Source organism: Amblyraja radiata, chromosome 5 (genome assembly GCF_010909765.2).
Source record: "Amblyraja radiata isolate CabotCenter1 chromosome 5, sAmbRad1.1.pri, whole genome shotgun sequence".
Lineage (NCBI taxonomy): Eukaryota > Metazoa > Chordata > Chondrichthyes > Rajiformes > Rajidae > Amblyraja > Amblyraja radiata.
Window position 1 is genome coordinate 4,495,686 of NC_045960.1, and position 22,002 is coordinate 4,517,687.

The 22,002-nt window shown below is 46.9% G+C and overlaps 1 protein-coding gene across 1 annotated transcript in view; it reads right to left on the reverse strand.

Moving 5' to 3' along the window:
- Positions 1 to 22,002, reverse strand: part of mertk (MER proto-oncogene, tyrosine kinase) — a 171,480-nt gene that overhangs the window by 84,418 nt on the left and 65,060 nt on the right. The window contains exons 4-5 of the mRNA XM_033020527.1: positions 16,193 to 16,369; positions 1,170 to 1,256 (exon numbers count right to left, since the gene is read on the reverse strand). Coding sequence (XP_032876418.1) covers positions 1,170 to 1,256; positions 16,193 to 16,369 — 264 coding nt within the window. The remainder of the gene's footprint in view (positions 1 to 1,169; positions 1,257 to 16,192; positions 16,370 to 22,002) is intronic.

Genomic DNA, 22,002 nt, shown 5'->3' on the forward strand with positions numbered 1-22,002 from the left:
GACATCATGTTCGGCACAGACATTGTGGTCCAAAGGGCCTGTTCTTATGCTATATTGTTCCACATTCTATTAAACCCAAAATTGATCTGCATTCACTGCAAACCTGCATTGGGAATTTCATTCGCCAGTAACATTTGATTGTGGGCACATGAATATGAGTGGTCACATTGGCGCAGAGGTAGAGTTGCTGCCTCACAGCGCCAGTAACCTAGGATCGATCCTGACTGCAGGTGCTGTCTGTATCAAGTTTGTACGTTCTCCCTGTGGCCGCGTGGGTTTTCTCTGGGTGCTCCGGTTTCCTCCCACATTCAAAGAATGTGCAGGTTTGTAGGTTAATTGGCTTGTGTAAATTGCCATTCGTGTGTAGGGAATGGAATAAAGATAGAACTAGTGTGAACGGGTGATTGATGGTCGGATTGGTGGGACGATGGGCCTGTTTCCACGCTGTGTCTCTAAAGCCTATTAAAGGTATGCATCAGCGTGTAATATTCAAGTAGTCAATCTTGCTCTATGGGCATAGCTTTCCTCAGAAAGGGGGAGGGAGGTTACAGTCACACACAAGGAGAACTCGCATGAGTAGAATTGAAGAGAGACACAAAAGCTGGAGTAACTCAGCGGGACAGGCAGCATCTCTGGAGAGAAGGAATGGGTGACGTTTCAGGTCGAGACCCTTCTTCAGACTGAGGGTAAAGGGAAAGGAGAGATCTAGACGGTGATGTAGAGAGATATAGACCAAATGAATGAAAGATATGCAAACGAGTTACAGACAAAGACTCAACAAGATGACTGAAACTGGTACGACTTGGGTGGGGGAGGGATGGAGAGAGAGGGGATATAAGGGTTACTTGAAGTTAGGGAAATCAATGTTCATACCCCTGGGTTGTAGGCTGCCCAAGCGTAATATGAGGTGCTGTTCCTCCAATTTGCGTTTAGCCTCACTGTGGCAATGGAGGAGACCCAGGACAGGAAGGTCAGTGTGGGAATGGGAGTGGGAGTTAAAGGGTTTGACATGGTCAGGTAGGTTCAGGCGGGCTGAGCGAAAGTGTTCAGCCAAACGATCGGCCAGTCTATGTTTAGTCCAACCAAACCCACACTGCGGCTTGAACTTCATGTTGACCTTGAATGGAGGGTTGATGACAACGGGGAGAGTGGCTGTCGGTCGCACGTACCTTTGACATTGACCTGGGCTTTCCTCGACACCGTGACTCCTTTCTCATTGCGAGCTTCACAGCTATATCTCGTCTGTTTATCGATGCCTGAAGAGGAAGACAAGTTTGAAGAGGTATAGGATAATTAGATTTTTCCATTAAATCAGAGCAACGAGTCCAAGAGTGTGGGAACCTGAGCCACTCGAACTCAGGGCGAGAATGTACAATTCTCCACTAATAAAAAGATTGTTTTTAGTATGAATTATACTTCTTGCTTCAATATATCAAATGGGAAGTTTGGCTTTTTCGGGGGGAGGGGCTACGGCAAGCAAGGAAGAAGGGGGGAAGGTTTTACTTTTCGACATACTGCACGGAAAACAGGTCTGAAGTAGGGTCTCAATTCGAAACGTCACCCATTCCTTCTCTCCAGAGATGCTGCCTGTCCCGTTGAGTTACTCCAGCACTTTGTGTCTGTTTACTGAATGTGGGTGATCAACCATGATCATATTGAATGATAGATAGCACAGGCACAAAGGGCCAAATGGCCTGCTCCTGTTGACCAGGTTTCTGCTCTGCTAACTCGCTGACTGACCCAGTGAAGCCAGTGGAAACTCCTTGAAATTAAAAGCATCAGCTGTCAACACTGCTGACAGCACATGCAACAAGACGGTGATGAGAAGTGATATTTCACAACGGCTAAATCCCACACAAATCACCCATCTCCGAGGGCTGACTATTCTAATAGACAATAGACAATAGGTGCAGGAGGCCATTCAGCCCGTCGAGCTAGCACTGCCATTCAATGTGATCATGGCTGATCATCCCCAATCAGTACCCAGTTCCTGCCTTCTCCCCATATCCCCTGACTCCACTATTTTTAAGAGCCCTATCTAGCTCTCTCTTGAAAGCATCCAGAGAACCGGCCCCCACCGCCCTCTGAGGCACTCCGCCCTCCACAGACTCACCACTCTCTGTGAGAAAAAGTGTTTCCTCGTCTCCGTTCTAAATGGCTTACTCCTTATTCGTAAACTGTGGCCCCTGGTTCTGGACTCCCCCAACATCGGGAACATGTTTCCTGCCTCTAGCGTGTCCAAACCCTTAACAATCTTATATGTTTCAATGAGATCCCCTCTTATCCTTCTAAACTCCAGAGTGTACAAGCCCAGCTGCTCCATTTTCTCAGCATATGACAGTCCCGCCATCCCGGGAATTAACCTTGTAAACCTACGCTGCACTCCCTCAATAGCAAGAATGTCCTTCCTCAAATTAGGGGACCAAAACTGCACACAATACTCCAGGTGTGGTCTCACTAGGGCTCTGTACAATTGCAGAAGGACCTCTTTGCTCCTATATTCGATTCCTCTTGTTATAAAGGCCAACATGCCATTCGCTTACTTCACTGCCTGCTGTACCTCCATGCTTACTTTCATAGACTGATGAACAAGGACCCCCAGATCCCGTTGTACTTCCCCTTTTCCCAACTTGACGCCATTTAGATAATATATAATCTGCCTTCCTGTTTTTGCTACCAAAGTGAATAACCTCACATTTATCTGCATTAAACTTCATCTGCCATGCATCTGCCCACTCCCCCAACCTGTCCGAGTCACCCTGCATTCTCATAGCATCCTCCTCACAGTTCACACTGCCACCCAGAAGCAGACTTTGGGTTAGGCTTCAATTTGGAAAACTAAAATTACCTCAGCATTTCAAAAAGAAACAGCTTTTCAGATCCTTCATCTCTTAAAATGTGGTGGATATTGTCCATGGGTCCAACATGGCTATTGACCTCCCCATCACCGAAGAGATCGACACAAAGTGCTGGCTCAAAAGCTGATGTCATCAAAGAACCACAACGCCCGGGCCATGATCTTATCTGGGCCTGAGAACCGTGACATCCTGGTTCAAGACCAGCTTCTTCCCAACAATCATCAAACTCTTGAACAACCCGACCTTAGTTTAGTTTAGGCAATGCAAGGCAAGGCAACTTTATTTATATAGCACATTTCATACACGAGGCAGACTCAAAGTGCTTCACATAAAAACATGTCGTACAATAAATGAAATAATAAAATGAAATAAAATAGAAGAACTAAAAGAAAAGAAAAGCAAAATTAAAAATGCATTATAAAAAGTGCAAAAGTTAAAAGTGCAATGTAGTTAAGATTTAGCTGAAAGCTAAAGTAAACATAAAAGTTTTCAGTCTTGTTTTAAAAGTGGTCAAAGTTGAGGCAAGTCTTAAATCTTCAGGAAGCTTATTCCAGCTATTTGTTGCATAGTAACTAAATCCTGCTTTCCCATGTTTTGTATTTACTCTGGGAATCACTAGCAGATTGGTTTCAGAAGATCTTAGCGGTCTAGAAGGCTTATATAGTGGAAGCATGTCAGTGCTTCCACTATGTTTAGATACTGTGCGGAAACAGGCCATTTGACCCACCAAGTCCACGCTGACCCGCGATCCCCGCACAAAGACACTATCCGACCCACACTAGGGACAAGTCACATTAATCTACAAACCCCTACGTCTTTGGAGTATGGAAAGAAAGCAAATATCTTAGAGAAAGCCCACGTGATCACGGGGACAAGGTACAAACTCGGTGCAGACAGCACCCGTAGTCAGGAATGAATGCGGGCCTGTGACGGTGTGGGGCAGCAACTCTACCAGTTGTGCCACTGTGCAGCCCTATTATTTTTATGGAACAAGTGCACTGGAAGCAAAACTCACCCTTTTCTTAAAGGTCAGTCAGCATGGGAATAGCAATCAGCCCACCAATCTCCAGGCACCATAGACCATAGAACAGGGCAACACAGGAGCACAAAGTAACTCAGCGGGACAGGCAGCATCTCTGGAGAGAGACACAAAGTGCTGGAGTAACTCAGCGGGACAGGCAGCATCTCTGGAGAGAGACACAAAGTGCTGGAGTAACTCAGCGGGACAGGCAGCATCTCTGGAGAGAGACACAAAGTGCTGGAGTAACTCAGCGGGACAGGCAGCATCTCTGGAGAGAGACACAGATAGGCAATGTTTCGGGCTGTGACCCTTCTGCAGACCAGCACCTCGCCACCACTCCCCTGTCTTTAATGGCCAAAGCAATTCTGAATCCAAGTCCCCATGGATCTTAGATAGACACAAAAAGCTGGAGTAACTCAGCGGGACAGGCAGCATCTGTGGAGAGAAGGAATCGGTGACGTTTCGGGTCGAGGCCCTTCTTCTCCATAGATCTTATGTGTCTTAATCTTTCAGACAATAGAACTTCCTCCAATCTGAAGGGCCCCAACCCAAAACGTCACCTATCCATGTTCTCCAGAGATGCTGCCTGACCTGCTGAGTTACTCCACCACTTTGTGTCAGAACCTCCTCCAAAACTTTAGCTGGGAAATTTCCACGTGTGATTGAGCTTTCTCATAGAAACGTAGAAAATAGGTGCAGGAGGAGGCCATTCGGCCCTTCGAGCCAGCACCGCCATTCATTGTGATCATGGCTGATCATCCCCAATCAATAACCCGTGCCTGCCTTCTCCCTATATCCCATGATTCCACTAGCCCCTAGAGCTCTATCTAACTCTCTCTTAAATCCATCCAGTGATTTGGCCTCCACTGCCCTCTGTGGCAGGGAATTCCACAAATTCACAACTCTCTGGGTGAAAAGGTTTTTTCTCACCTCAGTCTTAAATGGCCTCCCCTTTATTCTAAGACTGTGGCCCCTGGTTCTGGATTCGCCCAACATTGGGAACATTATTCCTGCATCTAGCTTGTCCAGTCCTTTTATAATTTTAAATGTTTCGATAAGATCTCCCCTCATCCTTTCTCGTTAGAAATAGGACAACAGATCCAAGTGCTGGTAAAGATATTTCAAGTTGGATGTCTCTCAAAAACCACTCTGCATGGTGGTAAATTCAACCTGCTGCTTTACAACAAGTAAAAGACAGACAAAGATCTGGGGTAACTCAACAGGTCAGGCAGTATCTCTGGAGGACATGGATAGATGGCGTTTTGGGTTGGGACCCTTCTTCAGATGAGCACCCCTCCACCATACCCGTATGTTGAATGACCAAGCCAATTCTGAATCCAAACGGAAAACACCGTCAAACGTCATCACGCCGCATCACGCCGCGAGTTTGTCGGTGACCTGTTACGTCAGTCAATTATGCCGGCAGTCGCCAGAAAAATCGCCAAGTGGGACAGGCCCTTCTATCTTTCATAAGCTTGTAAAACATAGGAGCAGAATTTGGCCATTCGGCCCACCAAGTCTCAGAGAGTGGTGAATCTGTGGAACTCTCTGCCACAGAAGGTAGTTGAGGCCAGTTCATTGGCTATATTTAAGAGGGAGTTAGATGTGGCCCTTGTGGCTAAAGGGATCAGGGGGTATGGAGAGAAGGCAGGTACGGGATACTGAGTTGGATGATCAGCTATGATATTGAATGGCGGTGCAGGTTCGAAGGGCCGAATGGCCTCCTCCTGCACCTATTTTCTATGCTTCTATGTTTACTCTGCCATCCTATCTTTCCCTCTCAACCCCATTCTCCTGCCTTCTCCCCGTAAACGTCGATACCCTTACTCTTCAAGAATCTGTCAACCTCCGCCTTGAGAATATTCTGCAGATTCACCACTTTTGGACAAAGGAACTTCCTCCAGAACTGCAGCCGGAAGATTTCCGTGTCATTCAGCTTTTCTCTTTAGAAATAGGACAAGAGTTAAAAGAAAATGCCAAGGTTGATGTCTTTCACAAACGCTCTGCATGGTGACCAATTCAAACTGTTGGAAATGAGTTAGATGGCAAAAGACAGTGCCGTCTGAAAGCTCCTGTAATCCAACCCTCTCAGGATGAACTGCAAATGAATCCTCCCACAACACCACTGATCACTGATCTAAGGCCAAAATAGGGACACAAGATGTGCCGTAGATAGCATTTTATCGGGATGCATCCCAGCATGGTTTGGGAACAGCTCCATCCGAGACGGCAGGAAATTGTAGCGAATTGTGGACGCAGCCCAGACCATCACACAAACCAACCTCCCTTCCATTGACTCCATCTACACTTCACGCTGCCTCGGCAAGGCCAGCAGCATCATCAAGGACCAGTCTCACTCTCTCTTCTCCCCTCTCCCATCGGTCAAGTGGTATAGAAATATGAAAACGCACACCTCCAGATTCAGGGACAGTTTCTCCCCAATGGTTATCAGCCAACTGAACCATCCTCTCATCAACTGACCTCCCATCGACCTCATTGGAGACCCTCAGACTACCTTTAATCAGGCTTTACTGGACTTTATCCTGTACGAAACGTCATTCCCTTTTACCCTGTATCTGTACACGATTCGATTGTAATCATGTATTGTCTTTCCGCTGACCGGTTAGCACGCAACAAAAAAGCTTTTCACTGTACCTCGGTACACGTGACAATAAACTAAACCAAACACAAAGTGCTGGAGTAACCAAGCTGGTCAGACAGCCTCTCCGGGGGACACGGACAGTTGACGTTTCGGGTCAGGATCCTTCTTCAGACAAGCACCCCTCCACACCCCGCTGTCTTCAATGGCAGAGCAAGTTTTACAGTAGTTAGGATATGGTACAAGTCTACTTCTAGCAAAAGCAAGATCAGAGCAGGGATTTGTTGATACTGTGAAAGCTGCAGCGAGAGACAAAGGAAAGGTTTCTTTTTTCACAGTGAATCCATTTTATAGGAACTAATCAGAAAGTGATTATGTGCTGCCCGCAGATTTAAAACAAGCAAGTTTCAGTTCATAAAGATTAAGTTCACTTTCGCATTTGAGTGAAGAGTTCAAAAGAACTCATGCCAAGTCCATACAGGTTTTTCAATGATCATGTCAAAACTTCAAACTAGTCATTATTTAAGTCTTGTCCTTTACAGATATTATTTTCCAAAACAATTTTGAAACTAAATTTGTTGTCGTATGGAAGAGTGAAATGTTTTAAAGGTGGTTTAATTTCCAGCCATTAAATCTTTCAGTAAAACACAAAGTGCTGGAGGTGCTCAGCGGGTCGGGCAGCACCTGGGGAGGGAATAGAGAGGCGATGTTTGGGTGGGGTCCCTTCTTTAGAGACTCATGCCAGCAAAGAGGATTAGAAGCGCCAGGCAAGCTGGCACAGAGGCGCAGCGGTAGAGTTGCTGCCTCACAGCACCAGAGACCCGGGTTCAATCCTGACTACTGGTGCTGTCTGTACGGAGTTTGCACGATCTCCCCTTGACCTGAGTGGGTTTTCTCCGGATGTTCCGGTTTCCTCCCACACTACAAAGACGTGCAGGTTTGTAGGTTAGTCGGCTTCTGTAAATTGCCCCTAGTTTGTAGGATAGTGCTAGTGTTCTAGTTGGTCGCTGGTCGACGCGGACTCGGTGGGTCTAAGGGTCTGTTTACAGGCTGTATCTCTAAACTAAACTAAAGTTGTGAGACAGGATTGAATAGTCGGCCCATCAAATTTACTCCGCGATTCAATCACATGAGGAAAGACATTCTTGCCATAGAGGGAGTACAGAGAAGGTTCACCAGATTGATTCCTGGGATGTCAGGACTTTAATATGAAGAAAGACTGGATAGATTAGGCTTGCACTGGCTAGAATTTAGAAGATTTGAGGGGGGATCTTATAGAAACTTACAAAATTCTTAAGGGGTTGGACAGGCTAGATGCAGGAAGATTGTTCCCGATGTTGGGGAAGTCCAGAACAAGGGGTCACAGTTTAAGGATAAGGGGGAAATCTTTTAGGACCGAGATAAGAAAAACATTTTTCACACACAGAGTGGTGAATCTCTGGTATTCTCTGCCACAGAAGGTAGTTGAGGCCAGTTCATTGGCTATATTTAAGAGGGAGTTAGATGTGGCCCTTGTGGCTAAAGGGGTCAGGGGGTATGGAGAGAAGGCAGGTACAGGATACTGAGTTGGATGATCAGCCATGATCATATTGAATGGCGGTGCAGGCTCGAAGGGCCGAATGGCCTACTCCTGCACCTATTTTCTATGTTTCTATATCTGATCTAACTTTCCCTCTCACCTCATTCTCCTGCCTTCTTCCTGTAACCCCTGACACCCGTACTAATAAACAATCTAGCAATTTCCGCCTTAAACATACCCAATGACTTGGCTACCACAGCTGTCTGTGGCAATGAATTCCACTGTTTCTGGCTAAATGCATTTCTCCTCATCTCATACTAAATTTCTACTCCTGAGGTCCCCACTCATTCTACTAAACTCCAGCGAGTACAGGCCCAGTGCCGTCAAACGCTCATCATATGTTAACCCACTCATTCCTGGGATCATTCATGTAAACCTCCTCTGGACCCTCTCCAGAGCCAGCACATCCTTCCTCAGATATGGGGCCTAAAACTGCTCTCAATATTCCAAATGCGGCCTGGCCAGCACCTTATAGAGCCTCAACATTACATCCCTGTTTTTATATACTACTTCTCTCGAAATAAATGGCAGCATTGCATCTGCCTTCCTTACTACCGATTCAATAGACAATAGACAATAGACAATAGGTGCAGGAGTAGGCCATTCGGCCCTTCGAGCCAGCACCGCCATTCAATGTGATCATGGCTGATCATCCCCAATCAGTACCCCGTTCCTGCCTTCTCCCCATATCCCCTGACCGCTATTTTTAAGACCCCTATCTAGCTCTCTCTTGAAAGCATCCAGGGAACCTTCCTCCACCGCCCTCTGAGGCAGAGAATTCCACAGACTCACCACTCTCTGTGAGAAAAAGTGGTCCTCGTTTCCGTTCTAAATGGCTTACTCCTTATTCTTAAACTGTGGCCCCTGGTTCTGGACTCCCCCAACATCGGGAACCTGTTTCCTGCCTCTAGCGTGTCCAAACCTTAAACAATCTTATATGTTTCAATGAGATATCCTCTCATCCTTCTGAACTCCAGAGTGTACAAGCCCAGCTGCTCCATTCTCTCAGCATATGACAGTCCCGCCATCCCGGGAATTAACCTTGTAAACCTACGCTGCACTCCCTCAATAGTAAGAATGTCCTTCCTCAAATTAAGGGACCAAAACTGCACACAATACTCCAGGTGTGGTCTCACTTGGGCCCTGTACAACTGCAGAAGGACCTCTTTGCTCCTATATTCGATTCCTCTTGTTATAAAGGCTAACATGCCATTCACTTTCTTCACTGCCTGCTGTACCTGCATGCTTACTTTCATAGACTGATGTACAAGGACCCCCAGATCCCATTGTACTTCCCCTTTTCCCAACTAGATAGTAATCTGCCTTCCTGTTTTTGCTACCAAAGTGGATAACCTCACATTTATCCGCATTAAACTATATCTGCCATGCATCTGCCCACTTCCCCAACCTGTCCAAGTCACGCTGCATTCTCATAGCATCCTCCTCACAGTTCACACTGCCACCCAGCTTTGTGTCATCTGCAAATTTGCTAATGTTACTTTGAATCCCTTCATCCAAATCATTAATGTATATTGTAAATAGCTGCGGTCCCAGCACCGAGCCTTGCGGTACCCCACTAGTCACTGCCCGCCATTCTGAAAGGAACCGGTTAATCCCTACTCTTTGTTTCCTATCTGCCAACCACTTCTCTATCCATGTCAGCACTCTACCCCCAATACCATGTGCCCTAATTTTGCCCACTGATCTCCTATGTGGGACCTTATCAAATGCAAATGAACCTTTTGGGAATCCTGCACCAGCATTCCCAAGTCCCGTTACACCTCTTGCATGGATGAAGTCAGCCTGGAACAAGTACATTTTTTCACACTTGAAGCTTGGATTTTTCATGCACGATATACGTACAACTCTCACTTGGGAACGGATGGGGTCCAAACGGTACCTCATTGGCGTGTGTTTACATGGCGATATTTACATGCCATGAGGTGGGCCCTGTGCGGGTGTGAATAGACTTTCATTGTCATCAGTCTCTGCCAGTAATCGGCAGTCCACTGCCTACACTTACAATGTTGAAATATGACCTTTGTAATGGTGACGTGTGGAATTGGATGACTGGTTTAAACACAAAGGCACCAATGTTGTAAGTGTGGGGCCACTGGATAGAAAGGAACAAATCAGATAAAATGTCAGAGATTTCAGTGGGTTGAGTGATTTATGCTTAGTATAGACATTTTATCAAACTCATGTGTACGAAGGAACTGCAGGTGCTGGTTTAAATCGAAGATAGACACAAAAAGCTTGAGTAACTCAGCGGGACAGACAGCATCTGTGGAGAAAAGGAATAGGTGACGTTTCGGGTCTGAAGAAGGGTCTCGACCTGAAAGGTCACCCATTCCTTTTCACCACAGATGCTGTCTGTCCCGCAGTGTTACTCCAGCTTCCAGTGTCTATCTTTTTTTTTAACCCATGTTGCTTCGTAAACAGCGAAGAAATAGCTGAAGGGTCCCGACCCAAAATGTCAGTCTGAAGAAGGGTCCTGATCTGAAAAATCACCCTCCCATGTTCTCCAGAGATGCTGTCTGGCCTGTTGAGATACTCCAGAATCAAGGATTACATTGTAATTATTGATTCTACAAATGGTTTGCCGACCCAAGATAAAGACTGATGAGAGAAGAGGCTTGGGCAGTAGTTGGGAACAAGGGGATTGTCTAAACACTGAGCAGAGAGCACCCAACTGCTAACGCACTTTACCCATGTCTTCAACACTGGAGACAAGACTGACCCGGTCTCCATCTGAAACGTCACCAATTCCTTCTCTCCACAGATGCCGCCTGTCCCACTGAGTTACTCCAGCATTTTGTGCCTATCTCTGGTGTAAAACTGCATCTGCAGTTCCTTCCTGCACCCTTCAACACCGGAGCATGCAATCCCACACCCACCAGCTTCATCCCAACAATGTCAGGCTCTTGAACACTACACAACATTAACCTCAAGGAAAGAGCGTTCACGTCGCGGCCCTGTTTCCACCAATCTTTCCACCACCACGCACAAGAAGCACAAGAAGCGACAAGACAGACACCATTGTGCAGATGCCAAGATGTGTGTTCAGCTCTGGCTGAACAACTTCGAATCCTGTGTGTGGACTCGATAAGAAGAAGAAGAAGCCATGATTAAATGAAGGAGCAGGCTTGATGGGCCGAATGGCCTAATTCTGCTCCTACCACTTATGACTTTAATGCTTCAAGTCTCTCATCGTGCAGCAGCCCAACTATCTTAGAAAATCACTTCAAGGGAACTGAAGGCTCATCAGTCTGTAGAAGGGTCTCGACCCATTCCTTCTCTCCAGAGATGCTGCCTGTCCTGCTAAGTTACTCCAGCATGTTGTGTCTATCTTAGATTTAAACCAGCATCTGCAGTTCATCCATGCTCATCTTTCTTACCGCACCCTAAGCAGATGGTCCATCAGCTGTACCCCATTGTGGACATTGGACTTTGTCTCTGGAACTGATCCACTACAATGTCGAGAACTACATTTTGCATTCTGCATCTTGCCCTGTAGTGCGTTTAATCTGTTGTATCTATGGATGGGATATCTGATCTGCCTTGATAACATTTCATTGTACCTCAGTGTACCTGACGACAATAAACCAGAACCGAATGCAATAAAATTGAACTGCAGATGCTGGTTTATACCAAAGATGGGCACGAAATGGCGGAGTAACTCAGCGGGTCAGACAGCATCTGTGGAGGAAATGGATCGGTGATGTTCATCCTGCCTGTTTGCAGGGAGCAGCAACTGAAAGTTTAGTTTAGTTTATTGTCACGTGTACCAAGGTACAGTGAAAAGCTTTTGTTGTGTGCTATCCAGTCAGCGGAAAGACAATACATGATTACAATCGAGCCGTCCACAGTGTACAGATACATGATCCAGGGAATGAAGTTTAGTACAAGATAAAGGCCAGTAAAGTCAGACTAAAAATGGTTCAAGGAGATAGATGGTAGCTCAGGACCACACTTTAGTTGGTGATAGGATGGTTCAGTTTACTTTTAGTTTAGTTTAGAGATACAGCGCGCAAACAGGCTCTTCGGACTGAGTCCGCACCCACCAGCGATCCCCGCACATTAACACTATCCTACACACACTAGGGACAATTTACATTTATACCAAGCCAATTAACCTACAAACCTGTACGTCTTTGGAGTGTGGGATGAAAGCGAAGATCTCGGAGAAAACCCACGCAGGTCACGGGGAGAACGTACAAACTCCGTACAGACAGCGCCCGTAGTCAGGACAAACCCGGGTCTCTGGTGCTGTAAGCACTGTAAGGCAGCAACTATACTGCTGCGCCACCGTGCCCAGTTGCCTGATAACAGGGTGGTGGGTGCATGGTACAAGCTGCCAGAGGAGTTCGTTGCGGCTGGGACAATCCCATCGTTTAAGAAATAATTAGACAGGTACAGGGCTAGGACAGGTTTGGAGGGATATGGACCAAATGCTGGATGGTGGGACTAGTGTAGCTGGGACATTGTTGGCCGGCGTGGGCAAGTTGGGCTGAAGGGCCTGTTTCCACACTGTATCACGATGACAGCTGTGTGAATCTGGAGGTGCGCATTTTCACACTTCTACAACCTCTTGCCTGACAAAAATCAGAGCCGGCATCAGATGACATCAGGCAGGGTCGTTCCAATAAGCCGATTGTTGGCTTGTGACGGTGTGCGATGCCAGGAGGAAATACATCGTTGTGAACTGTGGAACTGGTTCACTGACTTCAAGTGGAGGAAGGAAACTTTTAATGGACAGGAGGGAGTGCCTATTCCTTCAGGCACCCAAACTAATTACACCCCTGATCACGAGAGGAATAGATCGGGTAAACGCACAGTCTCTTGCCCATCGAGAGGAATCAAGGACCAGAGGACAGAGGTGAGGGGAGGGAACATTTAATAGGAACCTGAGAGGCAACTTTTTGTTTACACAAACGGTGGTGGGTGAATGTAATGGGCTGCCAGGGGAGGTAGTTGAGGCTGGGGCAACGTTTAAGAAACATTTAGACAGGTGCATGGATGGGTCAGGTTTGGAGGGACATGGGCCAAACACAGGCAGGTGGGACTAGTGCAGATGGGAATGTTGGCCAGTATGGGCAAGTTGGGTCGAAGGGCCTGTTTCCACGCTGTACCACTCTATGTGACTGTAAGGTCCATCAGATTACATTGTCCAAATCAGCAGCCGTTCCCAGATTTGTGCTCATTCAATCTCTCTGCACACCCACAGGTCTTCTGCAGTTGTATAGGGCTCTGGTGAGACCACATCTGGAGTATTGTGTACAGTTTTGGTCTCCTAATTTGAGGAAGGACATCCTTGTGATTGAGGCAGTGCAGCGTAGGTTCACGAGATTGATCCCTGGGATGGCGGGACTGTCATATGAGGAAAGATTGAAAAGACTAGGCTTGTATTCACTGGAGTTTAGAAGGATGAGGGGATATCTTATATAACATATAAAATTATAAAAGGACTGGGCAAGCTAGATGCAGGAAAAATGTTCCCAATGTTGGGTGAGTCCAGAACCAGGGGCCACAGTCTTAGAATAAAGGGGAGGTCATTTAAGACTGAGGTGAGAAAAAACTTTTTCACCCAGAGAGTTGTGAATTTATGGAAGTCACTGGATGGATTTAAGAGAGAGTTAGATAGAGCTCTAGGGGCTAGTGGAATCAAGGGATATGGGGAGAAGGCAGGCACGGGTTATTGATTGGGGACGATCAGCCGTGATCACAATGAATGGCGGTGCTGGCTCGAAGGGCCGAATGGCCTCCGCCTGCATCTATTTTCTATGTTTCTATGTAGGGTGCATGGGAAGTGAATCCAGGACAGGTTGCCCTTCTATTCTGAGAATGAGGAAGTGAGATAGGGTGGTGGTGTGGGGGGGGGGGGTTGGGTGGAAGAGAAGTTTTTGTTTGCTAATGGACATTGGTAAACCTAACAAACAAAAAGCTGCACTGACTGAGAAACTGAAAATTAGGAAGTGCTTGATAGCATCAAGGGTCTTCCTTCAAATGGCAGTCTCTGTTTATAGACAATAGACAATAGGTGCAGGAGTAGGTCATTCGGCCCTTCGAGCCAGCACCGCCATTTACTGTGATCATGGCTGATCATCCCCAATCAGTACCCCGTTCCTACCTTCTCCTCATATTCCCTGACTCCACTATCTTTAAGAGCCCTATCTAGCTCTGTCTTGAAAGCATCCAGAGAACCTGCCTCCACCGCCCTCTGAGGCAGAGAATTTCACAGACTCACCACTCTCTGTGAGAAAAAATGTTTCCTCGTCTCCGTTCTAAATGGCTTACTCCTTATTCTTAAATTGTGGCCCCTGGTTCTGGACTTCCCCCAACATCGGGAACACGTTTCCTGTCTCTAGTGTGTCAAAACCCTTAATAATCTTATATGTTTCAATAAGAATCCCTCTCATCCTTCTAAACTCCAGAGTGTACAAGCCCAGCCGCTCCATTCTATCAACATATGACAGTCCCGCCATCCCGGAAATGAACCTTGTAAACCTACGCTGCACTCCCTCACCAGCAGTAGCAAAAGTTTGGAGTTTAGAGATACAGCGCGGAAACAGGCCCTTCGGCCCACCGAGTCAATGCCGACAAACGATCGTCCCGTACACCAGCACTATCCTACACACTGGCAACAGTTTACAAGTTACAGAAGCCAATTAACTTACAAACCTGCACGTCTTTGGAATGTGGGTGGAAACAGGGAGATAAGCCATGCAGTCACAGGGAGAACGTACAAACAGCAAACAGACAGCAACCTTGGTCAGGATCGAACCCGGGTCTCTGGTGCTGTGAGGCACACCGTGGACACGAAGGTCCCCATGTTCCTCAATACTCCATTCATTGTGTATATTCTGGCCCTATTAGTCCACCCAAAATGCATCATCTCACATTGTTCAGGATGGTTGTGCCCAGCTTACCAACACAGAGCGTCATGGATCGACATAGCCCAGTCCATCACACAGACCAGTCTCCCCACCATTGACTCCATCTACACCTCACACTGACACAAAGCAGCCATCATAACCAGACTTGTCCCACCCCGGTCATTCCTTCTTCTCCCAGCATGCGAAAGGAATAAAAGCTTGAGCTCAGAAACATCTTTGTCCCCAAGTGGTCACGGGGAGAACGTACAAACTCCGTGCAGACAGCGCCCGTAGTCAGGATGGAACCCGGGTCTCTAGCGCTGTGAGGCAGCAACTCTACCGCTGCGCCACTGTGCTGTCCATAATTTGTACACATGACGGAGCATTTGAATTCACGGATTCTATGTTATTTCCACTCTTGCATCCACTCCCTACACACTAGGGGCAATGTTAAAGAGGCCAGTTAACATACAAACCCGGATGCATGGTAAACGCACATAGCCCTTTACCCAGAGTAGGGCAATCAACAACCACAGGGCAGGGGTTTGACGTGAAGGGGGGAAGATTTAATAGAAACCCGATGGTCAACCCTTTCAAAGATGGTGGGTATATGGAACAAGCTGCCAGACAAGGCCGCTGAGGCAGGGACTATAATATACTCGATGTGACTGTAAGAACCACCAGACTACATTGCAGCAGCCCTTCCCAAATCAAAAATGTTGTGAATATATCAAAGCTATTTAAGATAAAATTAGAAATGATTATATTTGGAGTATAACATTTAAATGATATTAGGACAGATACATGGATAGGGAAGGTTTACAGGGATATAGGCCAAATGCAGGCAAATGGAACAAGTATATGGGGCATTTTGGATAGCATGGACTAGTAGGGCAGAAGGGACTGTTTCCATGCTGTATGACTCTATTTGGGAGAGCGCAGGAATGGTGGGAATGGATTTGCCAGCTGCAGCAGGCATCTTCTGCTGGCTTGGAATGGGGCACTTCCATGTGCCTTCTCTCCCCTTCCTATAAACCTTCATCTGCAAATCTGAAAGTCGAATCGGTAGTAAAGAAAGCAAATGCAATGCTAGCATTTATTTCGAGAGGGCTTGTATACAAAAACAGGGATGTAATGCTGAGGCTCTATAAAGGGCCTGTACCACTTGGCGTTTTTTTCGGCGACTGCCGGCATCATTGACTGAAGTATCAGGGAATGGCCTAATTCTGCTCCTGTCACATGAACGTATCAGCAACTTACCTGCTACTTTGAGAACAGAAGGAGAGGCATCGTCAGCCTTGGTACTGATCAGGACACCATCCTGCAACCAGTATATGTGCACAGGGTATGGTGGTCCCACTGCTTCACAGGTGAGATTAAAGCTGCCATTTCTCGAAACGTTCCTTGATTCAGGCTCTCGGATAAAGCTTGGCAAACCTGCAAACAGAACAGAATCATTCGGTTAAATAGAAAAAGCATAAAACACATACTCGCCATCATCCAGTCAAAAGTCTCAGACATCGAGGACGGCACGGTGGCGCAGCGTTAGAGACCAGGTTCCATCCTGACTGTGGTCAACCAACGTACACTAGTTCTGTTCCACACACCAGGGACAATTTACAGAGCTCAATTAACCTACAAACCTCCATTCAGAGAATTAGTACAAACAAGCTAATCTCATCCATGTCAAGAGAATACATGCAAGGAAGTGTCTGGATAGCGTTCAGTGCAGGGTTATATAAATGCTAGCATTGCATTTGCTTTCTCTCCTACTGATTCCACTTGCAGATTAACTTGTTGGGAATCCTGCACCAGCACTCCCCAAGTCTCTTTGCACCTCTGATTTCTGGATTCTCTCCCTATGTAGAAAATAGTCTATGCCTTTATTCTTACTACCGACATGCATGGCCACACTTGGCTACACTAGATTCCATCTGCCACTTCTCTGCCCACTCTCCCAACCTGTCCAAGTGTTGCAGAGTCTCTACTTTCTCTACACTAGTGTAAAACCTCCTCCCGCCCGGCTCAACTATCAGCAGAGTACCATCGTGACAGCTTGTAACATGTCTCCAGGGCTAGTTTACTGATCCATGGTCAGGTTTGCACTTCCAATCCAGACCGATTTGATTAGTACACATGTCAGGGGTTAAGGGGAGAAGCCAGGAGAATGGGGTTGAACGCACACCCCTCCAGATTCAGGGACAGTTTCTCCCAGCTGTTATCAGGCAACTGAATCATCCTACCACAACCAGAGAGCAGTCCTGACTTCCCATCTACCCCTTTGGTCACCTTCGGACTATCTTTAATCAGACTTTGCTGGCTTTGTCTTGCACTGAACATTATTCCGTTATCATGTATCTGTACACTGTGGACGGCTCGATTGTAATCATGTATTGTCTTATGTCTCAAGGGTCAGTTTACCGATCTTTAGTCAGGTATGCACTCTCAATCCCGATCTATTTTATTAGTACAGTCTAGGGTTATGGGGAGAAGGCTGTAGAATGGAGAATGGAGTTGAGAGGCCTAATGGCCTAATTCTGCTTCATACACCCATGGAATTATGTACCTAGAGGGGTACACGAGAGAAACAGGCCACCACAAATGGTACTGACCATCACATATACTATAACACCATAGATGTAGTCCATAAAATGGTTTACTTGCCTCGATGGAGCAAGTATTTTAGTTAGTTAGTTAGTTGTTTAGTTTATTGTCATGTGTAGTGTACAGTGAAAATCTTTATGTTGCATTCTAACCAGTCAGTAAAGACAATACATGATTACAATCGAGCCGTCCACAGCCGTACATGATAAAGGGCCGGGCAACTTCATAAATACGGAAATAGGGGGGGCACCCTATGGGGAATTACGGTAGGGCACCCGTAAATGGGGAATTACGGTAGGGCACCAGTAAATGGGGAATTACGGTAGGGCACCAGTAAATGGGGAATTACGGTAGGGCACCAGTAAATGGGGAATTACGGTAGGGCACCCGTAAATAGGGAATTACGGTAGGGCACCAGTAAATGGGGAATGTTCATGTTATAGGAGCAGAATTAAGCCATTCAGCCCATCATCTACTCTAAGCCCGGTCCTTAGTTCCACCAGATAGTCCATAGTTCATTAGTTCATAAGACATAAATGGGGAATTAGTTAAGGTATTGGTAAATGGGGAATTAAGGTAGGGCACCTGTAATGTGCCCTATTTAGTGTACAGGTGTCCCCATAACCCCATGATAACACGGAAACAGGCCCTTCGTCCCAACTTGTCCATGCTGACCAGGATGCCCCACCTGACCTTTAGATTATTGTGTACTGAGGTACAGTGAAAAGCTTTGTTTTGCATGTTATCCAATCAAATCAGGTAACACTGTACATAAATACATTCAAGTCAAACGCAAGCACGCTAGGTGGAGCAAAGGGGAAGATACAGAGTGCAGAATGCCGTTCTCAGCATTGTAGCGCACCAGTCCCACAGACAAAGTCCAATGTCCACAATGGAGTAGAGGTGAATCGGGCAGTACCCTAGCTTATGGAAGGACCGTTCAGAAGCCTGATAACAGAGGGGAAGAAGCTGTTCCTGAGTCTGGTGCTTTAACGATATTGTGCTCAGCAGACATTGTGGGATGAAGGGCCTGTTCCTGTGCTGTACTGTTCTATAGATAGACACAAAATACTGGAGTAACGCAGCGGGTCAGGCAGCATCTGTGGAGAACATGGATAGGTGATGTTTCAGAGTGATGGAGTAACGCAGCGGGTCAGGCAGCATCTCTAGAGAAAAGGAATAGGTGACGTTATGGGTCAGAACCTTTTTATGTTCTATGTTCAACCTGTAGTCATTCTGCTTCTACCTGCACAGATGCTGCCTGACATGCAGGGCATTTCAAACTATTTCTGTTTTGAATGGGGAATTCAGTTTTTTTCCCCGTAGACACAAAATGCTGGAGTAACTCAGCGGGACAAGCAGCATCTCTGGAGAGAAGGAATGGGTGATGTTTCGGGTTGAGACAATTCTTCAGACTGAAGAAGGGTCTCAACCCAAAATGTCACCCATTTTCAGTCAGAAGGTCTCAACCAGAAATGTCACCCATTCCTTTTCTCCACAGATGTGGCCTGTCGGGCTGAGTTACTCCAGCATGTTGTGTCTATCCTGACTACGGGTGCTGTCTGTAGGGAGTTTGTCCGTTCTCCCTGTGGCCGCGTGGGTTTTCTCCGGGATCTCAGGTTTCCTCCCACACTCCAAAGGCGTAGAGGTTTGTAGGTTAATTGGCTTTGGAATAATTGTCCATAGTGTGAAGGATAGTGCTATTGTACGGGGTGATTGCTGGTCGGCGTGGACACGGTGGGCCGAAGGAGCTGCTTCCACGCTGTATCTCTAAAGTCTAAACGATAAAGTGCTAGTGTACGGGGTGATCGCGGGTCGGTGTAGACTTGGTGGGCCGAAGGGCCTGCTTTCTCGCCCTATCCCTTCGGTCTAAAGACCAAAATAAAATGCTGATGAAATGCTGAGTAAGGGGTTTTGAAAAAGATTTGAAGGTTCACTACACAGAGAGTAGTTAGTTGTGTGGAATCTCTGCCAGAGACATGATGGGATCAGACACAATAACTATGTTGCAGGAGAAAGATGAGTCATTGTATTGTTTGTAATTCATTTATTAGCCAAGCATGTAAAAACATACAAGGAATTTGTTTTGCCATATAGTCATGCCAAAAAAGCAACAAGACACACAACTACATAAATATTAACACAAACATCCACCACAGCGCACTGATGGAAGCCAATAACGTATTATCTTCTTCCCTCCTTTTACCCCACGGTCGGGGCAGTCGACTCATCTGCAGTCGTGGCGATTGAAGCTCCCGCGTTGGGCCGGTCAAAGTTCCCGTGTCGGGGCGATCGAAGCCCCCGCATCGTAGCTCCTGCGGCTTGGAGCTTCCGAAGTCGGTCCCGAAACCAAGGGACCGCAAGCTCCATGATGTTAAGTTCGCAGGCTCCCATGTTTGGAACTCCTGAGATCGATCCCCATTTTAAGGGGCCGGTCCACGATGTTAGGCCGCAGCGTGGGCGGAGATACAACACAGAAAAGTCGCATCTCCGTCGAGGAAATAGATAAAGAAAGGTTACCCCACCTCTCACATAATACAAGACCATAGATCCACTCAAACATACATTTAACAACAGAGTGAAAACAAGATGAGCAGAAAAGGATGAGACAGACTGTTGGCGAGGCTGGTTTCGTACGGTGCCACAACAACCTCTTGATCAACATCAGCAAGACCGTGGAACTTCAGAAAAGGGGAACCAGGAGTCCATCCACACACTGTTTTCAAAAAGGAACTGCAGATGCTGGAATATCGAAGGTACACAAAATTGCTGGGGAAACTCAGCGGGTGCAGCAGCATCTATGGAGCGAAGGAAATAGGCGACGTTTCGGGCCGAGGGCGGGCGGATGGGAGGGTGGGAGGAGACAGCTTCCTTCCTTAACCCTCTAGCTGTCTCCTCCCACCCTCCCATCCGCCCGCCCTCGGGCTCCTCCTCCTCCCCTTTTCCTTCCTTCTCCCCCCCCCTCACCCCCCATCAGTCTGAAGAAGGGTTTCGGCCCAAAACGTCGCCTATTTCCTTCGCTCCATAGATGCTGCTGCACCCGCTGAGTTTCCCCAGCAATTTTGTGTACCGTCCATCCACACACTGTTGTTTCATTGATGGGACAAAAGCGGAGCGAGCTGACAACTTCAAATTCTTGTGCATTCACATCTCATCTTAGAAGGTCTGAAGAAGTTTCTTGACCTGAGATGTCATCTATCCATTTTCTCCAGAGATGCTGCCTGACCCACTGAGTTACTCCAGCACTTTGTGTCTGTCTTTAAACATCTCAGATGTCCCGTCCTTGGCTCAGAACAAAGACATAATCATGAAGGAGGCTCATCAGTGCCTCTACTTAGAAGTTGAAAGAGATTTGGCATGTCTCTGAATCACAAACATTGGCCTTCATCAGTAACAGCATTGAGTATAGAAGTTGGGAGGTCATGTTGCAGGTGTATCAGACGTTGGTGAGGCAGCATTTAGAGTATTGTGTTCAGTTCTGGGCACCATGTTATAGGAAAAATGTTGTCAAGCTGGAAAGGGTTCAGAGATTCATGAGGATGTTGCCAGGACTAGAGGGTGTGAGCTATAGGGAGAGGCTGGGAATATTCCTTGGAGTGCAGGAGGATGAGGGGTGATCTTATAGAGGTGTACAAAATCATGAGGGGATTAGATCGGGTAGATGCACAGAGTCTCTTGCCCAGAGTAGGGGAATCGAGAACCAGAGAACACAGGTTAAGGTGAAGGGGAAAAGATTTAATAGAAATCTGACGGGTAACTTTTCCACACAAAGGGTGGTGGGTGTATGGAACAAGCTGCCAGAGGAGGTAGTTGAGGCTGGGATTATCACAAAGTTTAAGAAATAATTAGACAGGTATATGGATAGGACAGGTTTGGGGGGATATGGGCCAACCACAACCATGTGGGACTAGTGTAGATGGGACATGTAGGTCGGTGTGGGCAATGTTGGGTGGAAGGGCCTCTTTCCATGCTCTTTGACTCTAAGTTCCGCAGAGTATCGTGACTGATTGCATCATGGCTTAGTGCTGCAAAACCTAAGCACAGGAACATGAGAGGCTGCAGAGAGTGGTTGACTCACCCCAGTCCGTGCGGGACACAGCCATTGAGAGCAAATACACGAGGCCCTGCTTCATAAGGTGCTACATCCATCATCAAGGATCCCCACCATGCGGGGCGTGACCTCTTCTCACTGCTCCTCTCGGGCAGCAGGGACAGAAGCCCAAAGTCCCACACCACCAGCTTCAGGATCAGCTACTTTCCTGCACCTATCAGTTTCTTGAACTGTCCCACACAACCCTAATCTTCCCTGGACAACTCAATATCCCAGTCCACCTAAGGTAGACACTAAATGCTGGAGTAACTCAGCGGGACAGGCAGCATCTCTGGAGAAAAGGAATTATGAGCAATTTTGGGCACCATATCTGAGGAAGGATGTGCCGGCTCTGGAGAGGGTCCAGAGGAGGTTT